Source organism: Taudactylus pleione, unplaced genomic scaffold, assembly GCF_031769625.1.
Source record: "Taudactylus pleione unplaced genomic scaffold, aTauple2 ptg000851l, whole genome shotgun sequence".
Lineage (NCBI taxonomy): Eukaryota > Metazoa > Chordata > Amphibia > Anura > Myobatrachidae > Taudactylus > Taudactylus pleione.
In genome coordinates, this window is record NW_028285253.1 from 144474 (window position 1) to 170521 (window position 26048).

General features: G+C 44.5%; 1 protein-coding gene across 1 annotated transcript in view; it reads left to right on the forward strand.

Moving 5' to 3' along the window:
- Positions 1-26048, forward strand: part of SEC14L1 (SEC14 like lipid binding 1) — a 71640-nt gene that overhangs the window by 2406 nt on the left and 43186 nt on the right. The window contains exons 2-3 of the mRNA XM_088458799.1: positions 1352-1424; positions 5872-5966. Of these exons, the coding sequence (XP_088314925.1) occupies positions 5904-5966 (63 nt within the window). The 5' untranslated portion in view covers positions 1352-1424; positions 5872-5903. The remainder of the gene's footprint in view (positions 1-1351; positions 1425-5871; positions 5967-26048) is intronic.

Consider the following 26048-nt stretch of genomic DNA (forward strand, 5'->3'; position numbering starts at 1 on the left):
ACACGGTCAAATTTTCCTTCAGATCTGTACAATAACTATTGCAAAAATCGTTCATATCTGAAGGAAAATCTGACATGTTTGTCAGATGAACGATGCGCGTTCCCGTTTGTCAGATAACGATATCTGACATCTGATGTGTTTGCAGTCACATTTGGACGATTCCATTCATTTTAATACAGGCAAAAATCGTTGATCAAATCCTTCATCTGACATATCTGACTGTGTGTATGCACCATTACACACACATTTAGGGTTTTACACTGGTTTACACATTTACGGGCATATGTATCAAAGCTTGATGTGAGATAAAATTGTGAGATCTATATCATCAACCAATCAGCTTCTAAATTACATTTTGCAGGCTGTGTCTAAGAAATGATAGTTTGGAGCTGATTGGTTGGTGGTCTATATTTCACAATTTTATCTTGCATCAAGCTTTGATACATATGCCCCTTAAACTCTCCACTGAAGTGGTCACTATGTCAAGCGCATTGTGCTTGCTAGAAACTAGGGTGGTGCAGTTACATGCCATTGACTTGTGTGATCTCCAGAAATTTTAAGAGCCCGCTGCACCAAAGTACCCTTACATTCAGGAAGCATAAAACTGTACATTGCACATAACAAAGTATACACAAATGTTATAAACAATATACAGGCAAGATACAAGGATTCCCAGGGATTAGATGGGAGCACACAAGAAGACAGCAACAGAGAGCTCTACCCATGAGTTTACAATCTAATACCTCAGGGTGGATATTCATAAAGATCTCTACAACAGTGTCCATTGTGTGCACTCTAATACAGTTCTACACAGTTCTTTGGACAAAACAATACATGACGTATGTAGAAGGTATTCCACATCAATGTAATTATACTTCTTTGAAGATGAATGTGTCTAATGGGAATGGAGAGCCACACTATTGTTAGTGAAAACATAATCCGCAAATATACTGCTATGTAATTTCTACTTCAGCGATAGGTAACTTGATACACTTTATCATTGATCGACCCTCTAATCATCAGATGGGATACAGCTTGCTCTAAATCTTACTAATAATTAAAATGAATTTAATAAATGAAAGACCCCAATCTGTAATAACATACTAGCCATTTTAAACAAGTGCTACACACTATAACAACAAAGCAGGATGGAGGTAGGGTCACAAGTGAAGGCTCAAAGGATCTCCTGTTGCCTATCAGTGGTCTATAATCTAAAAAAAAACACCTCTCCCAATTGAAGGTTACTAGGTATGTGACACGTTTTGGTTTGCATACTATACCAGTTGTGTATGAGATCTGTCATTGTCTGACTAATTTACTGTAATTAATGTTATCCGCTTTCTTTCTGCAGATGTGTTACATGAAACCTGCACTGTTCCTTGCTTCCATATAGGCCAGGAGTCTGCAGTTTTTGTTTTTTTAAGGTAAAGTGTTTATATAACTTCATTTCTGGTGTAATGTTTTATTAGCATTGTCTCTTTAAAATATGATCTTATGGGCTCAATTTGCTTCTCCTGTTTGGTGGCACTTAGCAAAGCCATCAAACTCGGAATTCTTAGCATCTGCGATCGGCAGCTGTTGTTGGGCCTCCTTCGTGATGCAGAAAAAATGCTGCTTCAAGTGCTCTTGTGTGTGTGTGTGTGTGTGTGTAATATGTATGTATGTCCACATTCTGTTTATTACTGCCAGTAAGTTGGTGTAATTGCTGGTTCTGCTTGAATTATACATGGTGGAAAGAGTATTTAATTGAAGAAAAAAAAAAGACACCAGTTGCAGCCTACTATCACTTTTTTTTTTTTTCTTACACTTCCCCAACCTCTAATGGTGCATACACACAGATTTGTTATAAGATATGAACGGTAACGATTGTAAAAATTGTTCATATCTTTGACATGTAGGGCATGCATCGACGTACGATGCGCGTTCCCGCATGTCAGATAACGATCTCTGACATTGGCTGTGTTTGCAGTCAGATTTTGACTATTTCATTCATTTTATTACTGTCAGAAATCGTTCATCGTTGATGAAATCGTTCAAATTGTTGTACAAATCGTTCAATCGTTTATCAAATCTGACGTGTATGCACCATTATGTTGCATACACACTGTCAGATTTGTCAGTTCATCGATTTCGTTGAATGATAACTATGAGCGATTGAACAATTTCTACAACGATTTAAACGATTTTGTCAACCATGAACGATTTCTGACATTAATTAAAATGAATGAAATCGTCCAAATCTTACTGCAAACACAGTCGATGTCAGATATCGTTATCTCGCATGCGGGAACGCCCATCGTTGGTCGATGCATGCCCAACATGTCAAAGATTTGAACGATTTTTACAATAGTTATTGTTCATATATGATAAGAAATCTGACCGTGTGTATGCGGCATTAGGTCATCAATTTAGTGTATTACATGTGTCAATTTTATATTACACTGGTCTGTGTCATTTTTGAGGTCAAGGTTTTCATGGGTGATCTTTTATATTTAGGGGATGGTGAATTAAAAAATATAACTAATTTAGCTCGATCAGGTCAGATTTTTTTTACTCTCCCAAGTTTAAAAGATTTCGTAAATAAATTATATAATAGTTTGGAAATTTGTTTATTGTTTCAAAGGAGACTTAAATTTGCATCAATTGTACAGTATATATTTTCAAAGACTTTCATGTGTGTTTTACATCTGGAACATCTCTTGAGGCAATAGTCTGCAAGCATTATTTTAATAACTAAGCATGCATTATTAATAATGCAACTAGGTCTGATAACTGACACACATTGAAGGACATAAAGGAAGCAAGTTCATTTGCAGGAACTAAATGACAATAATCCTTGTAGATGCCAGCTCCTGTTGTACCACCTATATATGCTACCATCTGAGTGGACAGATCATTGTGGTGTAAAACATGTGCAGCTGTACAGTAGTAAGCACATTACAGTACAAAGTGTAATTTAGCCATTATTTATTTATTATTTAACAGTTTCTTATATAGCGCTGCAAATTCCATTGCGCTTTGGTGGTACAAAGCCACTGCTTTGTACCACCATTAATAAGTCTACCTGCACAATTTTTTATCTCTTTGGATGTACAGATCACGACTTAAACACTCTAAAATGCTGCCACTGTTACACTAAAAAGTTTTTATGGATATAAAATTTTTTATATTTGCTTTAACCGCATTGGAAATAGTTCATTATATGGTCCAGGTCACTGGAAAATGCACTGCTGCATAGTTGTCATTTGTTAATTTCTCATTGTTGGCCTTCCCTGTGCTCTCCGGGCTTTTAAAAATGTACTATACAGTCTTACTGTGGAGGTAGGGAATAGGGAATCTTGGAGCTCTTTCAAGCATAGTAATAACCTCTCATGGTCAGACACTTATATAATTTCAACTTTTGTAAGCATCACGGCGGGTGCTATAGTGTCTGGTTGTTCTAGTTCAAGTTATCTGTACGGTCTCTATAAACCTATCTTATTCTTGTTAATAAATGCTAAGTGCACTAAACATGGGACAAATAATTTTCAGTGTGGTGTTCCAGCTACTGCATTCCAAGATGTTAATTTTAAATTTATAAAAGCTGCAGAGCCCAATTTCTCATGCATCCACACTCCTTACTAGTATAGTGGATTGTATTAGTAAAACTGCAATGTGTGGAAAACGCATTAAAAAGTCATGCGTAGTTTGCACTTATTTCCCAGAGCATATGTGCATATTAGGGAGGAAAGTACCTCTTTGTCCGCTGTCAGCTGAAGCTTACTCAGCCTGGCGGCTTGAATCCCTCTGCCGGGTCCAGGAAGTCTACGTTCTCCGATGCAGGCCCTGTGCTCGGCACGCCTACAAAACTGGGCGACATGCTGCCTGTTTCGTAGAATAGTCAAAGCCCCCCTCCACCCCCCAAACACTGCAGCATGTCAATCTTGCTGCGGCTGAGGGGGGGGATTGCGAGTGATCACGCAGGACCTGTTCTACACATGTGCAGAATGAGGCCTGTGCCTGCGCAGACCCAGAACCATTGGATTTGCGGACAAATCCGACTCTGGCCCGTTGTTAGAAGTCCTTTTGAACTCTGCTCCATTACTGTAACCTTTTCCTACAATATATGTTATGTTATGCCTTACTTTGTTGAACTATGGGCCTGATTCAGACCTGGTCGCAAACGCTGAGCGCTCGCAACCGAGTCGATGGTGGCCCACAGCGCATGCGCACGACGGAGCCGGATCCGTCGTGCGCATGCGCGAGACCCGGCTAGCGACGGGCACTCCGTCGCTCCGGGTCTCGCAACAAAAGGGGCGAGCTGTCGATGTTGAGTGACAGCTCGCCCCCTTTGGTGGGCGGGCTGGGCGGGTGGCTGCCCAAACGGAGGCGTTCTCATGAGAACGCCTGTCGTTTGAGGGCAGCCCCACTGACATCACGAGTGATGTCAGTGGAGAGATTCCGGCTCTGTTAGAGCCGAAATCTCTCTGGGGCTTGCGGCCACGAGACCCTACCACAAGGGTCTCGTCGCAAGCCCGATGGTCACGATGATCTTGATCATCGCGACCATCATCGTGGCCGCTCCCTGCAGCTGTGGGTGGTCACCCACAGCTATGCGAGCGGCCAGGAGGCCGTTCTTCAAAAAAAAAAACCAAACAAACAAAAAAAAAAAACCCGGCTCTGATTCAGAGCGAGCGCTCTGTCAGAGCGACCGGGTCTGAATCAGGCCCTATGTCCCATGAAGACATGCAGACACTTTATTATTTATTTACTAACAGTTTCTTATATAGCGCAGCATATTCCGTTGCGCTTTACAATTGGAAACATTGATAGAACAAAACAGGGTAATAACAGACAGACATAGAGGTAAGAGGGATCACAAGGCTCGCTGCGAAAATATACTAATGAATGCAATCACATGGCAACTGCAGCTCTATACCAAGACGCCCACCACTGTATAAAGCCGCCCGCTTCCCATGACATGCATCCGCAATTCAGCGAAATCATCGGTAACATCGGAACCATCTGTAGTTGACCTGACCCTACCGCACAAACTGCTAAACTTCCTGTCGCGATCTACACTTCTGCCAGCGTAAGCTATTGCAGGGGCTTAATTATGCACGGCCCTGTAACAGCGTTTAAACTCCCAGGCACGCCTGGGTTTCTCTGACCACCACCCTCAAATGGTCACTTCCTGTCAATCACTGTGTGAAGACTCTGTATGCTCACTGCGATCGCTACCCAATCGCAGTGGCCGGTTCGTTCACTGAGTCTTAGAAGCATGCGCAGAATGCAAACATTGGCTGGCTGCGTGCGCACACAGCTTTGCCAACCAAGAAATGGTTGTAATAGTTTTCTTCTTAGAGTTATGACTCGTTCAATCTAGATCTAGCTAATCCTGACATTTATGAAGAAAAGGTTATAGCTGGGATTGTACTGCTCAGGAGAGGCTTTTAGATAGTAATGCGCTTTTACTAGAAATCGGAGAACAAATATGCTTACTCTTTATTACCTGATGTGGTGCCAGTAGGGCCTGGAACTACCCTCTCCGGTATGTGTGTGATGAACACGGGGCCTCCTGCATGCTTCACATAGTTTACATGATGGAAACACACTCTAACAAAAGCTAATGGAGGGGTCTGTAGTATCTCAGTGTCATGTGTGACTGATCTTCTCTCTAGCTGAGTGCAGGGGACTAGCAGCTAGGAAGAATTGGGGCAGCTGTTTTGGTATCACAAACAGTGTGCAGAATACTTTATCAAGCACAGTCCTTAGTTTAGTCTTTGGGACATTGGGCACCCTCTATCAGTTTATATGGATTATATAATTAAAGTTGAGTCTCCTCATAAATTTCTGTATTTATCAAAGCTTTTTATTCCCCCTCCCCTGCAGGTTTCCAAAGTGTTCAACAATATACCGTCACCATGGTGCAGAAGTACCAATCACCCGTCCGGGTATATAAACATGGCTTTGAATTAATTATGGCTGTAAGTATTCAAATGTTGATGCAGAAAATATGAAGTCATATCTGTAGTATGCATTAAAGCTGTCCTTACATCATGGACATGTGCTCTGTTGTGACAGTGTTTCTGGGTAATAGTAATCAAGTTGTAATATGTACTTAACATTTTATTCTGAGCATATTCGGGGGAATGCCTAGCTTTCCTGCACTTCTCTTTGGTGGTTTCTGTATCCACTGTAATGGGGTTATATCTGTCACTGCTCAAAATAATACAGGCCTTTAGGGTCTGTTTGAAATCTGCCTGCTTTGATGTCATGTAAATCCAGCACGCAGCCAGTAAAGTAGATTTGCAAAGCTCTTCAGCTGGCTTTCAGACTGCAAGGCTTTTTCCTGTAATAATTTGCCATGAAAATCCCTTGCAGCTTTGTTAATGTGATTTTCATATATGCTGAACCTTTAGGTGTCAGATGTGCTGTCTGTGTGATGGGTAGAGAAATAGATGTTGAATATGTTTACGTACACAATGGTTTTTTTTTTTTCTTTTATATTGCTGTGGGGCGTTCGGGTTACTTTTGTGTTTTCAAGTTGCCTTTTCTTATCCCAAGCAATTGTATATAAGTATGATCTATACGCAGCGATCGAATACATTCATTATGATAAAATTATCCATAAAATACGAGATAAACCAATCCAAAGTGCTTCTTATTGACTTATGCCCTGCGTTTGCACTCGTTCTCCATTACATACTGATAATGTCCCATACCCGCAGAATTTTAAATATTTGTAATTGTGTATACTCCTGTTACGTAACTGGCAAACATTTTTATCTTATAGCCTTTGCAAATGGTTCAGGGTATTTATATAAAATTTGGTGATATTTTGTTTGCAATAAATCCCCAAAATCGGGAAGTTTCTACTTCAGGGTCCATAGGCGGTCCACAGGGGTTGACCTTGGGGGTATAGCTGGATCTGGATCCACGGGCACCACGCAGTTAAAGCTTTGCTGCTCCCAGGATGCACTTGGGTCCGTCCTCCTCTATACCCCGCCCCCGAGCCACAGGCACCTCAGTTTTAGTTGGTGCCCGGCCGGAGTCGGGTCACCCTGGGCAGTGGGGCTGCATAAGCAGCCCCTAAGCTTTAATTGAATTTTTTTTTTGCAAAGAAGATTTTATTATTTTATTTTTTACTATCTTCAGAGCGGCAGCATAAGACTGTCCATCTGGACGTCCATGCTGCCGCTCCAACAGCCCCGCTGGCGCTGCGACGCCAGTACTGATCTGGGGATCGCAGCGGGACCCCGGAGTCAGTACTAGCATGGCTCCGGGAGCTCCCACTGACTGCTGCCGGATTCTACGGGGCCAGGTAAGCCGCGTGTAGCGCTTCGCGCTGCACGCGGGGGAAAATGCAGTTTTTCAGCCGCCGGTCTCTGGGGGCAGACCGGCGGCGCTAGTAGCGGCGGCGGGCTCCCCCTCTTCAGGAATACCCCGCGTGACACGGGGGTTTAGTACTAGCAGGGGAGACAGCCTTCCCTGCTTGTGCGGCTCCTCCCCTCAGCCCAGCGCGCCTTCTCTCATGTGTGCTGGCGTCGCTGGGCTGTTATCTCCTGGCCACTCCTCCTCAGTGCTCTCCGGCGGCCATCTTCCAGGCAGCATCACAGAGCTCCCAGGCGGATACAGTGGACCAGTTCCCCTGCGTACCTCTCCCCCTGCAAAGGATAGTGTTCGCAGCGCTATAGCCCTCCCAGACACTGAATCTGGGAGGTTGTTTGTAGCGGAAGGTGCAGTGAGTATAACTTCCTGCATGGTATGTGACTATTGCTAGTGCTGCTGTCTGTGCTTTTTCTACTTACTGTCAGCTATTTACCTATCCCTTTCCTTCTCCTACGGCCCGCAGGTGCGTGGGGGAGGGGTGTTCTTTCTGTATACCTCACTTATATAGATCTACGTATTTGTGAGGTCCGTCACATACTGCGGTGTGCTACTCAGTACCAGATTGTGGGCTGTTTGTGTTGCATACTTGGGAGTGCGCAGGTGTTATACGCCTTACCTCTTTTCGGTGATACATTTTTTATTGCAAAAGTTTTGTGTCATGTCTGATGAGGAGAATGAGCGCTCCGTGGCTCCTGTGTTGTTTTCCTGCCGACGCTGTTCGGCAGGGGTTGACGGGGCGGATTTGTCTCAGGACGGTCTGTGCGGACGGTGCCAGCTGGTACCTGGTCCCTCTAAACCCCCAGTGGCGCAGGATACTCCGTGGGCGATGTTTACACAAGTGCTGGTGTCGATCGCGGACCGGCTGGCGGTCCCGACTGCGGTCCCTTCTAGGGCGTTGCCCCAGCCTACCATCCCCCATTCCCCGGGTGTGACGCGTCTGGTGCAGTCTCCTCCCGGGTCTCAGACTGTGGGTCCTTATGCGGGTTTGCCTGTGTACGTGCAATCTCCCACGGTACCACAACAGTCGATGGTACCGTTTCAGGGGTATCCTCAAACGGTACCCCCTCCCTGGGTGGATGTCCTCTCCAGCTCTGTTCAGAGTCTGGCGGCTTCGTCATCGGCCTTTCAAACTATGTTGCACAGTGATTTGCCACCAAGGACGTCCAAGCGAACCGTTTCGGCTTCATTGGCGGCACAGTTTACGGACACGGACGTGTCTTCGGATGACGGGAGATCCATGAAGACTCTGACTCGGATGCTGGGGCCCAGGAGGTGGAGGCTAAGTCCTCCATTAATGTACCGGCATTGGTTAGGGCGGTGCGGGCCATCCTTCATATAGAGGAGGATGCGCCGGCTCCCAGGTCGAAGTACCCTAATTTTAAGAAGGCCAAGGTAGCTTCGACGGTTTTTCCCCTGTCTGACCAGTTAACGGATCATATGGCAAGGGCCTGGCAGTTGCCCAGCAAGAGGTTCCAACCGCAGAAACAGTTGGCTTCAAACTATCCTTTTCCTGAGGCTCATTGCAGGAAGTGGGAAACTCCGCCTGCCGTGGATTCCCACGTTACCCGCTTAATTAAAAGCGCTACGCTGCCTTTGCCGTCGATCTCGTCCCTGAAAGATCCCACGGACAGGAAAGTGGAGACTTGTTTAAAGTCTATCTACTCTCTCTCGGGGGCGGTTGCCCGTCCGTCCATGGCCATTTCTTGGGTGGCTAAGGCCATCGAGAGCTGGGCCAACGCTTTGGAGGATACCTTTCCGGAAGATGCTCTGGAGATCCAGAGAGCGTTGATAGGACAAATGAGGGATGCGGCTTCCTACATTGGGGAAGCATCGTTAGATGCAAGCCTGCTGACTTCTCGGGTGTCGGCTGCAGCTGTGTCGGCGCGTCGGTCCTTGTGGCTGAGGTCTTGGAGAGCTGACGCAGACTCCAAAAAGTGACTGGAGGCCTTACCTTTTAATGGGGAGTTGCTTTTTGGTCCAGACTTGGACAAAATTGTGGATACTCTGGCTAAGTCTAAATCAGCCTTCCTCCCTTCGGCTTCTGCACCTACCAAAGTACGGAGCTCTGCCTTTCGGTCCTTTCGGGTTCAGGGCAAGGTCAAAGGTCAGTCCTTCCCGAGGCAATCGGCGACCAAGGCCGCTTCTAAGCCCAAGAAGCAGGCCTGGAGTGCCAGGCGCCCTTCTTCCAAGCAGGAGGATAAACCTTCTGCCTGATGGGACGGGCCTCCCTCTGGGGGACCCCAGAGTGGGAGGCCGACTTCTTCTATTTGCCCAGTGCTGGCACAATACCACCACGGATGCCTGGGTTCGAGAAGTGGTCTCCCAGGGGTACGCCCTGTCTTTTCGGCACAGACCGCCGCACCAGTTTTTCTGCACGAGTCCTTCTCAGGATACGACCAAGACTTTACAGATTCAGGAAGCTATAGAGTCCTTGCTGAAAGCAGGGGTCATTGTTCCCGTTCCTCAATTACAACGAGGGACGGGGTACTATTCTTCTCTGTTTCTGGTGCAGAAACCCAATGGTTCTCATCGCCCTATCCTCAACTTGAAGTCTCTGAACAAATTCCTCAGAGTTCCCAAGTTCAGGATGGAAACGTTACGTTCCATCATTCTGGCGATGGAACCGGGGGATTACATGGTGTCCCTGGATATCCAGGACGCCTACCTCCATGTTCCGATAGCACCTTCGCACCAGCGGTATCTGAGGTTCGCTATCCTTCAACATCATTTTCAGTTCCGGGCGCTACCCTTTGGCCTCTCCACGGCCCCGAGGGTGTTCACGAAGATTATGGCGGTCATGGCCGCACATCTTCGGAACCAGAATGTACGGCTGCTGCCGTATCTGGACGATCTCCTGTTGCTGGCAAGCTCCCCGGAGGTGGTACTTCAACATCTCCACCTGACGATCGCTTGCCTGCAAGCACACGGGTGGCTGATAAATTGGAAATAGTCCTCCCTGATTCCATCACAGCGGATGGTTCATTTGGGAGCCCTGCTGGATTCTCGTCAGCAACGGATTTTCCTGACTCCGGAGAAGGTCTCCTCCCTGCAGCTGCGGATACAGTTGCCTGAGCAGTCGCCGCCTGTCGGTCCTATGAGAGTTCTGGGGTCCATGGTGTCGACATTCGACATGGTGGAATTTGCCCAGTTCCATTCCCGACCCCTGCAGGGGCTGATTCTATCGGAATGGAACGGGTTACCTCACCGGATCCGCTCTCAGATGCTGGTGTTGTCCCCGGAGGTTCGGCAGTCTTTGGCTTGGTGGCTTCAGACAGCGCATCTGGTCGAGGGGCGCCCCTTTTGGATCCCGGACTGGGTCCTGCTCACGACGGATGCCAGTCTCCGGGGTTGGGGGGCAGTGACCGGCTCATTATGGCTTCAGGGTCGTTGGTCCGCGGAAGAAGCACTTCTCCCCATCAACATCCTGGAACTCCGGGCAGTATACAGGGCCCTGCAGTCGTCCGGCCCCGCTCTTCACGGAAGGGCGGTTCAGGTGCAGTCCGACAACGCCACCACGGTGGCGTACATCAACCACCAAGGAGGAACTCGCAGTCGGGCAGCAATGTCGGAGGTGTCTCGCATTCTTGCTTGGGCGGAGTGTCACATTCCAGCGATCTCGGCAGTCTTCATTCCCGGAGTCCTCAATTGGGAGGCGGACTTCCTCAGCCGTCACGACGTGCATCCCGGGGAATGGTCGCTTCACCCAGAGGTGTTTCAGCTACTCATGGACAGGTGGGGGCTGCCGGAGCTGGACTTGATGGCCTCCCGTCACAATCACAAGTTGCCCGTTTACGGATCAAGGACAAGAGACGCAGGCGCCTGTCTGGTAGACGCACTGTCGGTGAAATGGACGTTTCACCTGGCGTATCTGTTTCCTCCGATATCCCTGCTTCCTCGGGTTCTGCGGAAATTCAAGCAGGACGGCGGCACGCTCGTGCTGGTAGCTCCAGCGTGGCCCAGACGTCCTTGGTACTCGATCTGAGGTGCCTCTCCATCGACGCTCCGTACCTTCTCCCTCAGCGTCTGGACCTGTTGTCTCAAGGGCCCTGCCTTTACCCAGATCTGGGTCGGCTGTCTCTGACGGCGTGGCTCTTGAGACAGCCGTCTTGAGGTCTAGGGGTTTCTCCAGTTCAGTCATTGGTACCATGCTTAGGGCACGCAAGCCTGCTTCTGCACGGATTTACCACAGGATGTGGCGCACTTATTTTCAGTGGTATGAATCCAGAAACTATGATCCGCAGGTGTTCCGGGTTTCCAGAATCTTGGAGTTTCTTCAATCGGGTTTGGACCTTGGCTTACGCCTGGCCTCTCTGAAGGTTCATGTGTCTGCTTTGTCCGTGTGGTTTCAGCGACGGATTGCTACACTGCCAGATGTTCACACCTTTTTCCAAGGTGTTCTCAGGATCCAGCCTCCCTTCGTGCCTCCGGTGGCTCCTTGGGACTTGGCAGTGGTACTACGGGGTCCTCCTTTTGAGCCGCTTGAGTCGGAGGAGCTCAAGTGGCTGACGTTTAAGACCGTTTTTCTCCTGGCAATTTCTTCTGCCAGGAGGGTGTCAGAATTGGGGGCGCTTTCCTGTCGCCCTACTTTTCTGATTTTTCACCAGGACAGAGCGGTGCTCCGCACTCGTCCTGAGTTTTTGGCCAAAGTGGTCTCAAAGTTCCACATTAATCAGGAACTTGTTGTGCCAGCTTTTCAGTCACCTGATCTTTCAGCTGGTGAGGCTTCCTTAGATGTAGTCCGGGCACTTAGAATCTATGTGGACCGGACTGCTTCGGTTAGGAAGTCGGATTCATTGTTTGTCCTCTTCGGTTTTCACAAGAGGGGTTGGCCTGCCAACAAGCAAACGTTAGCCCGTTGGCTTTGTTCTGTTATTTGTGAGGCTTATGCACAGGAGGGTTTACCTGTGCCAGCCTCTGTTAAGGCTCATTCCACTCGTTCTGTGGGTCCCTCTTGGGCTGCTAGATGTGGCACCTCCGCTGTTTAGCTGTGTAAGGCGGCCACTTGGTCTTCAATTCAAACATTTTTGAGGTTCTATGCGTTTGACACCTTCGCCTCTCAGGATGCATCCTTCGGGCGCCGGGTACTCCTTTCAGCACAGGAGCGTCCCCGCCCTTAGTTGAACTGCTTTGGGACATCCCCAAGGTCATCCCTGTGGACCCCCTATGGACCCTGAAGTAGAAAACAAGAGATATGGTAAGAACTTACCTTTGTTATTTCTGTTTCTACGAAGTCCATAGGGTCCACAGGGCGCCGCCCTGACTCACCTGGCTTCAAATGGGCTGTGTGGCTGGTCACCGGTTTTCCGTCTCCCATTTCTGTGGGTATGGTTTCTTGTGTGTTTCAGTCTTCCTTCTCTCTGTTTAGTCTCCTCCTCCGGCCTTGGCTGCTTACCAACTGGGGTGCCTGTGGCTCGGGGGCGGGGTATAGAGGAGGACGGACCCAAGTGCATCCTGGGAGCAGCAAAGCTTTAACTGCGTATACCCCTAAGTTCAACCCTGTGGACCCTATGGACTTCGTAGAAACAGAGATAACAAAGGTAAGTTCTTACCATATCGCTTGTTTTTTACCTTGCTTCCACAATATGGCACTTATACAGAGTAAATGGTTGTATTGTCTCTACTTTGGCGCTCTTAGGGTTTACCATGTAGTCCACAGTTCTTACCATGAGTTAATTTATCCAATGGTTAATCCATGTGTTCATACACTGTATTTTAGTACCTGAAAAATTTTGTGTACTCCTATAAGAGCAGGGGGAAACACCCAAAAAGAGAGAGACCAGTAGTGCAGAGATCTCAAGGTAAAAAGACAATTTAATTTCATATATTACACTCACATGTTAAAAAAAAAAAAAAAAAAAAGTTATAAGCAGACAATCTGCTAATGTGGCCCAGGTTCATGTCCGCAGCCACCGCTTAACACGTTTCGGATGCAAGTCCTTTGCGTTAAGCGGTGGCTGCGGACTTGACATATCAGACCTTGTGACCGTTCCATCCGTTGGTCCACCTCCAGTTGGACGAGCGATGTATCCGGAAATTGGTCTTTTATCCTTGCGGTTACAATATCTCAGCGGCTGTGGGTGAACCTGGGCCACATTAGCAGATGGTCTGCTTATATACTTGTAACTTTTTTAACATGTGAGTGTAATATATGAAATTACAATTGTCTTTTTACCTTGAGATCTCTGCACCACTTGTCTCTCTTTGTGTGTTTCCCCCTGCTCTTAAGGGGGGTATCTAGTTAGCGATTTAACCAAGCGATTGCACGATAATGACGTTGTTATCGTGCAATCGCTTGCAAATCGCGCATGCATCGGGCATGTTTTGGTCGGAAGCGACCAGCGATGCGCTTGCCCGCTGGTCGCATCCGACATTGCCCGTACATGCTGGTCAACCTGACGATCTCGTCAGGATCAGCATGTGCGGGGATGAGGAATGTGCCTGGACTGAACAAGTGAACGTTCGGTCTAGGCACATCACTAGATATACAAACGAGTGCACGATTGCAATGTCGTAATCGTGCTCTCATTTGTATATCTAAAAGTGGATACCCGCCTTTAGATGAGTACACAAACTGGTACACAACATTTTTCAGGTACTAAGATACAGTGGATGAACACAATTTTTAACCATTAGATAAATTAACTCATGGTATATAATAACAACTGTGGACTACATAGTAACCCCTAAGAGCACCGAAGTGGAGACAAAAATAACATTTAAGCTGCATACACACACAGCGATGTTAATAACCAACGATTTTAGTGAACGATTTTCTTTGATTTTTTTTCACTTGAAATAATGAACGAAAATCGGTAACTAAAAATCGTTGGTTACTAAAATAATGAACGATTTTCAAAAACGATGAACCATTTTTTAATCATGCATACAGTGAATGGGAATCGTTTATCGTTCATTCTGCACAACATGAACTATTTTCTGAACGAAAATCGTTTGTTGGACAGTCAGAATGGATGATTAACTACAAACGTGAACGCGCATGAACGATTATCATTCAGCTTAAAAAGATGAACGATTTTATAAATGATTTAATGATAACAACATCGTTATAGTTAAATCGTCTTTGTGTGTAAGCACCTTAACTCTGTATAAATGGTTCAGGCTGCCTGACTTGTTCTTCCACTGACTTTACTGTTAGACTCTTTACTTGACATCATAGAAAACCTGAAATATTTGTATTTAATGTTCGGGAACAAAGGATAAAACGAAGGACACCGTTCACTTGGAAAACAGTACTGTTGACAAAAAATGTATATTGATGCTTGTACTTGGCCAGAGCTCGTTTTATAACCACTGACAGGTGAAGGTAATAACATTGATTATAATATTACATCTGTCAAGGGGGTGGTATATTAAGCAGCAAGTGAACACTCCTTTCATGAAATTGATGTGTTGGAAGCAGGAAAAATGGTCAAGCGTAAGGATCTGATCAACTTTGACAAGGGCCAAATTGTGATGGCTAGGCGACTGGGCAGGGGATCATCAAAACGGCAGTTCTTGTGCGGTTGTCCCGGTATGCAGTGGTTAGTAACTACCAAAAGTGGTCCAATCAAGGACAACCGGAGACAGGCTCATGGGCGCCCAAGGCTCACTGATGCACGAGGGGAGCGAAGGTTAGCACATATTGCTGAAAAATTTTATGTTGGCTATGATATGAAGGTGTCCTAACACAGCACACTGCAGCTTGCTGTGTATGGTGCTGCGTGTCCATGCTGACCCCTGTCCACTGCCAACTACCTACAATGAGCTCATGAGCATCAGAACTTTATCATGAAGCAATGGAAGAAGGTTGCCTGGTCTGAATCATGTTTTCTTTTATATCACGTGGACAGCTGGGTTACCTGGGAAAGAGAAGGCACCAGGATGCACTATGGGACAAAGGTATGCCGGCGGAGGCAGTATGAGGCTCTGGGCAATGTCTTGCTGGGAAACCTTGGGTCCTGGCAATCATGTTGATGTTACTTTGACATGTACACCCTACCTAAACATTGTTGCTGACCAAGTACACCCCTTCATGGCTTAAGGACGATGTGCCCTGCCTCTCTGCAAAAATTATTGAGGGATGGTTTGAACAACATGACAAAGAGGTGTTGACTGGGTGCCTCCCAATTTCCCAGATCTGAATCTGGTCGAGCATCTTTGGGATGTGCAGGAAAAACAATTAGCCATAGAGGCCCAACCTCATAACTTACGGGACTTCAATGATTTGCTGCTGTCTTGATGCCAGATACCACAGGACAACTCCAGAGGTTGTTGGAGTCCATACCTCGATGAGTCAGAGTTATTTTGGCAGCATGAGGGGGACTTGAACATTAGGCATGTGGTTTTAATAATATGGCTCATCGGTGTATCTTCATTGGCTTGAAATCTCCTCTGACCACCTTGAATCGGGCCCAAAATGTTGCTAACAATCTGAGTTGAATGCAATGCCGGTGATTGAGTAGAGCGATTTAAAAAAAAAAAAAGTTTTGGTTTTTACTGTGTATACATCGAAGTCTCACTGCGCATGTATCCCGATTTATGTTCTTTCAGAGTAGCATTTGTGGTTTTAGATGAACCCAAAAAGAAATACATTGAAAATGTACTTGACCAGTGACTGGAGGTGGTTCGTCTTATGGGTGTTTTTGGAGTGTAGCAGGCTTATTACTGAAAGGTTTCCGTACACAGATGCTTAATCGCTCACATAGTAGGCCATATTCAGACGGATAATCAGCACCCGGTGCAAGTTTCGATGGTGCGACCAATGATGCATCTAAAGATGAACCAGATGGTAATTCAGCATCTATAGACGCTATGGGGTATATTTACTAAAGTGATCGTTTTCAGAAGTTGGGATGTTGCCCATAACAACCAGATTCTACTTAACATTTAACTAGCACCTTCTAGAAGATAATAGCTAGAATCTCATTGGTTGCTATGCTCAACATCTCCACTTCTAAAAACTGTCACTTTACTAAATATACCCCTGAAAGTGGGCGCACCGATCCTTGATCATTTGGTCACACAAATGTACACTAGAAAGGGCTTTGTAGCTGCATTTGCATTAGGCCGCAGATGTGCAACTGACTCAGAATCAGGCCCTTTGTCTTCAAGTGCCTTTAATACATAATACTGTACAAAGAACCAGCAAAATACACCTGCTCCTTTTTGCTTGCTATTGCTTCTCCTGGGTCATGGATGTAGATTTGAATGGCGGTAGACCAGAATATGCCAGAATGTCTGAAAACATGCTCTTATGAATGTGCAATGCTTATCCTTCCCGAATTTCTTCACATTATTGCAGCCAGAAGAGTCATATTGCTGCCTTTTTCAGATTTTGTTTTTGTTCTTTCAAGGGATGTTCAAGAATTTCAACATAGTTCAATTTTGTCAAATACATTCGTTTTTTGACCTGAATACTGAAAGGTAGTTTCTTGCTAAACTTATACAGCCAAGTTATATACCGTATATACTCGAGTATAAGTCGACCCGAATATAAGCCGAGGTACCTACTTTTACCACAAAAACTGGGAAAACCTATTGACTCGAGTATAAGCCTAGGGTGGGAAATGGCAGCAGCTGGTAGTGCCCCCAGTAGTAATTCCCCCTGGTTGTGCCCCCAGTATTAATTCCCCCTGGTTGTGCCCCCAGTAGTAATCCCTCCTGGTAGTGCCCCCAGTGGTAATGCCCCCTTTCAGTGCCTCCAGTAGTAATCCCCCCCTGGTAGTGCCCCCAGTGGTAATCCCCCCTTTTAGTGCCCCCAGTAGTAATCTCTCCCCCCCCCCCCTGGTAGTTCCCCCAGTGGTAATCCCCCCCCCTTTTAGTGCCCCCTGTAGTAATCGCCCCCTGGTAGTGACCCCTGTAGTAATTGCCCCCTGGTAGTGCCCCCATTAGTCTTCTCCCCCCCCCCCCCCCCCACCAGTAGAGAGAGACATAATAAGAATAAAAAAATGGGAGAGACGTCATTACTCATGACGTCTCTCCCATTACCCACTGCGGGAGCCCGAAGATTGCTCCCGCAGTGGGAGCAGCAGCAGCCGATGAGAGTCTGACAGACTCTCAGCGGCTGCTGATTACAGCAAACACACAGCTGCCGGCTCCGGCGGCTGTGTGTTTGTGCTGTGTAGCGCTGACCGAACTCCGTCCTGTCAGCGCTACACTTCACTCGAGTATAAGCCGAGGGGGTACTTTTTCAGCACAAAAAAATGTGCTGAAAAACTCTGCTTATACTCTAGTATATACGGTAGGTCTGTCCACTTAGTAAGTTAGCCAAATAAACTAATGGAGACCCAATCAGAATGAACACTACGATTGCTAAGTCTGCAAATGAGTGTTTTCTACAGTCATTGTTGCCCATGTGCTAATGTTTGCCCAAATTGGTGGTTTAACCAGTTTTGATAATGAAATACAAAATAATTTTGTCTGCCTAGTTATGTGGAATACACTTTACTTTAGACTACTTGTAAACCTAGGTGATTCCATTGTAGTTTTCAGGTTACTGAACAAACTTTTTTTTCACATTTATAATTTACGAACTACATATATATATATATATAATTTTTGTATTCTAAAAGTTCCCATTGCACCGTGTACAATGTGATTAATCCAGTTTTGCTCTAGTTCTCATTCTCAAAGTCAGCGCCGGTTGTTATACAGGTTTATCAATTTGAGTTTCAACACATGGCAATGTGTTAATCATCAGCCTAAAGCTGGGTACACACCTATGCAATGTTCTGGCCGATAACCTGATATCGACTGTTTTGCCTGATAATTGCATAGGTTTGTATGGATGGGCATTCATGGTCCAAGTATCGGCCATTTCAGCTGATAATCACTTGATCGGCCTGATAATTGAACAGTGTATTGCAGCAAACTATCAGTAATTATCGGTCTGTTGGACATGCAAAATCGTCCCGCATGTCCGATAGATCGTCCGACATTCACCTGTTCCTTCACAGGACAGGACAGGAATGGAGAAATATTTCCTCCCCAGGGAAGGAAAGGCGATATCGTAGCCATACACTGTGATATATCTTGCTATATGATGGTTTTCAGTTTTTCATATAAAATGTCTGTTGTCCTGCCTGACATTTTATCTGACAGTATATGCCTAGCATATGCAGGAGCGTTAGCCGATAAATTGCTTCAAATGCTCCTGCAACTGTTGGATTGGGAGGTCGATGTCCAGCCTCACGATCCCATTGAAGAAAGTATAGACTGAGCTAAATATAGCTGTGATCAGATAGTCACTACGAGGATTGTAGCATTATTTTCACCTGCAAAATGATCTGCACAGTGCATACCAAGATGTTGTGCAAATTCTTAGTTGGGCAGTTTTCATTAAATGGAATTCCTGAGCGCTCCTTATTAAACATAACTTGAATATCTGCAGTCTTTCATAATGATGATCAGAAATTTTTCACAATTTGAAAATGTGTTTAGGTCGTTGAGTAAATGGAATGTGGGAGGCTGGGTTTATATCTTGTGTGTGTCAGCTGGTATGCACGCACTCCCAAGAACAGGGTGTTCTGAAAACGGCTACATCTGTGCTTCCTATGAGCCAGAACACGCACAGTTTATGATGACCTAGCCCACATGACTGCTAAAATTGGGTCGGATGCTTGGCATAACTGCTAAATAAAAGAAACTTTAAATGTCTTTTTGTTTCTCTCCATGGTTCCTTTTTTAATTGTTGCTTATTTTTTTTAAAGATTTGAACCTTCTTTTATAAAGTTGACAATAAATGTATTCATAGCAGTTGAACGACATAAAAATTAATTTTACAGTGATTGGCTTTAAGCATTTACATCATATTTATTTGTATATTATATAGTTGAAGCATACAAGATCCTTATCACTAGTGTGCTGGTAGACTCGGAGTATGGCATGCACCTAAATTGGTTGTCTTCTTCTACTCATGCCAATGTAATGACATTGGGTTAATATTATCTAGCTTTTTCTGAATGGAATACTTTGAATACAGTGGGAGTTATTTGCTAAATACCTGCAAGCTTGTGCAACGCAAAAACCAATCCGACCTACCTTGGTTTTCATCTGTTTACAATAGCTGGACCAAGCAAAGCTGATTGTTTTATATGCACGGTGCAAGCTTGTATATGACCCCTTATGCTCGTCTTACACGTAATAAATAAAATGTATGTATTTTCGTTTGGCTTATGCCTCAGAATTTGTGAACCGTATGTATGAGTTTTGTGTTCACTTTGTTATACTATATTTTTTCTTCATCAGACTAGGAAGTTGTTGGGTGGGTCTGGCTGATGGGAACTGCGCTTATGATAACAGAAGCGGAATAATTTGGTTTCCTGAATTGGGTCTCCTCTGAGAGAGCTCTATTGTGAGATACTGTTTACTAGCAGAGCTGCATTGTATGGAAAGTTAGCTGGCCGTTTAACCCCCTCATCGCAAAGCGTTTACAGCATAGTATACGAGTTACATGTTTTGCATTCAGTATTTGTCCTGTTTAGAGTTCTAGGAGAGTTTTAGTTTCACAAAGTTAGCATTGATGATCACATTGTAGATATATATATATATATATATATATATATTGTGACACAGTTAGGTTAGGGGGTCCCTCTCCTGGGTAGAGGACTCCTTCCTTACACACACACACACACACACAGCAGCAGGGAAGCAGCACACCAGTCTGGATGCAAGTACAAGCTGGTCGGCGCCAGTCTTTATTGTACAATGTCAGAAATAACCTAAAGAAAACATAAACACAAAACCTAGCCCTGTCGGGGCACTAACTTCACAGGTAGTTCCCTCACTACCAGAACCTGGCAGGGCCTAATGCCCTCACCAGCAACCAAGGCACAGCACAACACTTACAGATAGGTTTTCAAGTGTCTCTGAGCAAACTCCCTGTCTGCTCTCCCAGGTGAGGCAATTAGCCCTCAAAACACTAGGCTTATATTGGCCACTCTCAGGTGGAAACCCAATCAAGCCTGTTACCAGGCTGCGAGAGCCAAAACCTGGAGTGGCCGTGGGTGGAGCCCTCCCTCTCCTCTCACCCACAACCCCCAGGTCCCAAACCGGCTTTTCAAAAAGCCGAAACTCAAGCCTGCTACACTGCAGACTTTCTCCTGGGGATTTTAAACACATAGGACAGGAATCTGGGATAAATGTCCCTGCCACAGACCACTTTACCAGTGATCCTATCACAATATATAATATATTCTTTTCCCCGAGCCCTCACTTTGTGCCATGTGAATAAATCTTTTATTGTATTTTTCTTTACTACCTTCGTGATGCACTTTTTGTTTTGATTCCCTGATTAAAGTACCCCTTATATTTGTGGGCTTAACCATTCCACCTCAAAATTGTGAATTCACTAGGAACTTTAGGTTCAATTCGATTCAGTGTGATGCTGAATAGCCACAGGAGGGAGCTCCCTGAGCTATTCAATTCAGCACGCAGTTTGGTCCGACAGTTGCCAGTTAAGTCGGAGAATGCCGCTTCTCGCAAATTAAACTGGGTGTTTAGTCACGAGAACCGACATTCTCCGACTAAAGTGTCTGGCGCGAGGCTATTACTGCTGCGCTAAGCAGGAAAGCAGCCTCGCGGACGGCACTTTTGTCGTTTTTATCCTCGCATCCTTGAAGAGGGTCCAAGCAGTGAGCTTAAATGAATAGCTCTGGGAGCTCCCTCCTGGGGCTATTCAGCATTGTGCTGAATTGAATTGAGCCCTTTGTCTGAGTTAAATGTAACTTGTCAGATGCAAGGGTAGCCCTAACTCTAGATGGAGTGACTTGAAAATCGTAGGCTAGGTTTTGCAGTAGCTCAAACCACTAAAGCAGGCTTGGCCAACCTGTGGCTCTCCAGCTTTTGTGAAACTACAAGTTCCAGCGTACCCTCCCACCAATCAGCTGGTAAAGCATATTGGAACAACAACTGGAGAGCCACATGTTGGAGAGGCCTACACTAAAGAGCTCCTCCAGTCAGAAGCAACATTATAAGACCACCTGGCTAACAGAAATAAAGATATTTGGTAACCATTTATGCTGGTTTTTCAGTTATTTTAAGCAGTGTCCCTGATAGAATACACTCTGTTCTGCAATTACAGACTGACCTATTTCATTCTGTATATGCTTTGTGTGAGAATATGCTATTCCTAAAGCTGGGATACACACTTGGACGACGGATCGGCCATCAGACCGATCAGCCATCCTATTTGACTATGCATACACACTTGCTAATAGTCAGCTTGATGTGTCGTGACTGACGTCACAACTGGGCTGTCCGTCACTGGCGGCTGCTGCAGCAAGCCTACGGGCAGTCAGCTGAGCACCCGTATACACCTCACGACGTGCCGAGATATCCGCAGATATTTTGGGCATAGACTGTGCTGCACAGTAGACGTGATATGTCTGTGAATGACGTCGTTCACAGACCAGGGGCCAAATGTAATAGGGTGAGAGGTTAGAAAATGTGAGTTTAGCAGTAAACTGTCAGTTTTTAAACTCTGCCAATGTAATAGTCAGAGATTATGCAAACTCGCATGTTTTTAGACTCAAAAACTCTCACGAATTAAACTCTCACCCAGATGTTTTCACATTTTGAAGTTAAATTTTGACCAATGTGAGAGTTTACTGCTAAACTCTCACATTTTCTAAACTCTCACCCATTACATTTGGCCCTTATTGTCTGTACACAATTGCCAACACGCACTCGATATATCGGCCTTTCAATTGAATGGCCGATATATCGACCAGTGTGTACCCAACATTACTTCACTTTCACACAATGGAGGTGTTATCAGTTTTCATTTTCCTATGTGTATTTATTTTTTGTATAGTGTGGTAACTCCCAGTGCTTTGTGTTAAACATACATTTTCAGATACATCACTGCTTGATTATATGGTTACTTTATTTAAGCACAAACCTGTTATTTTTCATTTCACCTTTGTCTCGAGTTTCCATTTTCTGCTGGAGCAATAAGTGTACAATGTCTACTCTGTCCTTTCTTTTTTTTTTTTTTTTCTGTAATCCAGGATAACCTGGAAAACTAGGGTCAAAACGAGTTGTTTATTACTTTGTACAGCGTAAAGAATGAGTGACCTTCATTTAATTATACCATCCTGGCCAATATCTCACTCTGCAATACATTTTCTACACAATACAATAAAATTAGAATATCCTCTTAGATATCATTTTAACTAACTATGAAAACCTATTTAGAGTGGATCTGTTATGACTCCAGTCTGCTAGGTCCAACATACAGCATCACAGAATGTTCTAGGACACAGCAGTCAGCACGTGGTACTTGGCAATCAGTCCTCCAATTTATATAGATATATTATATAGAGCGAGAATAATATAATATAATATCTAGCTATGGGCCTGATTCAGAGTTGTACGCAAACCTGATGGTTTGCACACAGCTACAATGTTTGAAGATCTCTGCATGCGCAGGATCTGTACTGTGCATGTGCAGATCTCCTGTGAGCTCACTCACAGTGCCTGGATGCCGCAGTCTGATTGTCTGCCTCATTCTCTGGGCTTGCTGAAGCCAGTGTATGCTGCTGTAAGAACCTTGTACGCAACTATAGGTTACTCAGATGATCGATGTTCACTCAGTGTGATCCGATGCTGCGTCTTTGTCTAATTACACAAGACCCCCTCCTGCGGTATTAGCATATTATTGCACAGCTTGTCACAGTAGCGTGCAATTCTGAGTCCGGCCCTATGCCACTTACTTGGCAGGTGTGTGCAAGGGCAGTTTATTGTGGGCAATACAAGGGGACCAAAAGCTGTAGTTTTGGGGATTTTACATTTATTTTCCATATATGGGGATTACACATACTTGTTCTGTAGTTCTTTTAATAAAACATATTTATCATGTTTGTATTTATGATTGCAGTATATGTAGGTTGTAGTAGAAAAAACACAACTCACGTCATCTGGTCATTGAGGGAATCAATTTAGGTGTATCGCTAAAAACTTATTCTGTAGGGTGCACTTGAGAAAGCACTGAAATGCCATCCAAAAGCACAAAAGCCCAGAGGACAGCCAACTGTTGTTTTTCAATAAACCAAGACAAAGTCTTGTGAATATACAATACTCTCTCCATGCTCCCAACCTTATTGCAGAGGACTTAAGCCCAGCCTAAGAATGGCTGCCACAGTTACCCGAGACTATCACTGTCAGTGGGGACCATGCTTTCAGACACTCCACATTATCTGGCCACCCACTGCTTTTTAGTTCATGGCCCTTACCAGACCTCTCAGCTGCCAGCTTTTACCGATGACGTATCCATAACCATCTCGAGCGATGCACCAGTATTATTTTCTCATAGAAGTGGTGAGCTTCATTTTGAGGTGCCATTCCCTGGCAAGTTTAGATGATTTTCATATTTCATAATATTGCAAGTTGTCATATGATCTATTCTGGAGGGAATCCATTTCTCTCTATTGTTTAGACTGTATCCTATTTAGACTATTACAATTTGCCGGTGACTTTACTAACCGTGTATTTAATATATTGCACAACTAGAAATGCTCAAATTGGTATCTAGCGTTAAATATTATCATCTTCTAATAATTACTTGGGTTATCACCTGCAGCAGTTGTAATTAAGGAGAAATTTGCAAAGGATAAAAGGAAAGAATGCGCTGGTAAATTGATTTCCCACTGAACCGCAGTATATTAAACAACTCTTACCAATTTATTAAGCTACACAGAAACACACATTACTAGAATACCACATGACTATACCATAAAAAAGATCTGTAAAAACATAGGCAGCTTGAGTGTTCAATGCATCGATGTTGATGGCACAAAAGATTTTAAATCGTATGTTCAAAAAAGTCTCTTAATAGAACTGGTTGAATAGTTGCTATTTAGACAGTAATATTAGGACTTGTCACTTAGTTGCAGTAGTAGTCACAATTTATTAAAGTGAAGTACATATTCCGGATACAAATTATCAAAGGTTCCACTGGTTTATAAAATATGATAGCCAGTTTCTCCTATTATAAGTGTCGGAAACAGAGTTCATTATATAAATTCATGTGGGCAACTGCAAATACTAAATAGGCTGGTATGTAGCTGACTAATTTAGATATAATACCTTCAGTAGGCTTGCACCAGTTGAATAAGCCTCTATCCTGGCTGGTATGGAGTCCAGTGGTTAACCTAATCTTCGGATCGGTATACCTGGCTCATTGATGGGTCCGAGGTGTGTGGCACTGGTGTCAGATGTGAGTTCTGCAGATAGCCGATGCTTTATTGCAAGCAGTACTTCAAAGTTCCGAGATGCCAGTAAATTGGTTTCCTCTCTTGGCTGTTATTCAATTTGATGGTAGTGATGCCACCTGATTACGAAGTCCAGCTATATAACTAGTCCGTGAAGCATGGAGTTCAGGAGCAGGTTTAATAAAGTTACTGCTAGTTTTGTTGTCAATCAGTCTGTTCCGTTATGTTGCTATGCTTTGTTTCTGCAACTGACTGCAATTGATTTTATGAGCTATCTTGACTGGTCCCAGGTGTGTGCTTTTTATATGGTTATTTTTGTTCTGTTAAATTTACTTATATACATAAATTATTTAGACACTTAACCAAGCGCCTAATACTCCTCCTTTTGTATCACTGCTGGAGAAGGAATTTGGCTATTGAAAAATGCATTGATGATAAATGTAATGTCTAAAAATATGCAGGGAATACAAATACACACACATGGTCCTTGCCTATTCACCCTGAATACGGTGACTGCTAGCTTCACTGTGGCCCACAAACTTTGTGATCATTCCCCTGCTAGATGCTCAGCTGAGCCTCCTCTGGTCTACCCAGAAATTCCAGTAGCCCAACCACTATGGCTTATAGACCCAGTCCAGCAGGAATTGCCAGCTCAATTCCTAGCCAGCACAATCTGCAGACTTCACATCGGAGGAGTCAGACAGAAGTTGTAACTCTGCTGTGCAGGAGAATTGCTGAGAAATCAACCTCTCTTGTTGTCAGTCCATTTTATAGTCCACATTTTTCCCAAGTTTATTTTTCCAACCCCGGCTAAAAAGCATCATAACACGGTTGTCTAAGGTTTATACCAATGTTTCACAGTATTAATATAATAAGTAGGATTCATTTTTTTTTTTTTTTTTTTTTAAGTACATTAATGCAAAAAAGAAAACACACTGGTTTAAACCTACGGAAACAAAGAAACAACCCCCCCTGAAAATGTGTTTTTTATTTTGTTTTTTTGCTTTTTAACACTGATTTGTTTGTTTTGCCTAGTCCAGGAAAAAGGCTTGTTGTTAGGCCCTCTCCTTTAATTCTTGCGGAAAAGGCTTTGGTATTTCTTTGGATGGTCTTTGGGTTAATGCAAGAGCGCATACCAGACATCCATGTTTAAACCCAGGATAGGGGTTATATGTACTAAAGTGCCGGTATCTTGAAGTGGAGTTGTTGCCCATAGCAACCAATTGGATTCTACTTCTTTATCTAGCACCTTCTAGAAGATAATAGCTAGAATCTGGTTGCTATGGGCAACAACTCCACCTCTAAAAACCCGCATTTTAGTAAATATATCCCTAAGTGTGCTTGCAACTTATAGAGGTGTGACTGTAGAAGAACTCAAACTCTGCAGTGCTGCTCCATCAGTCCATTTGATTTAATCTGACTGCCCAATGCTAATGGAGGCAGGGCTTTGGCTGTTGACCCCCTTTC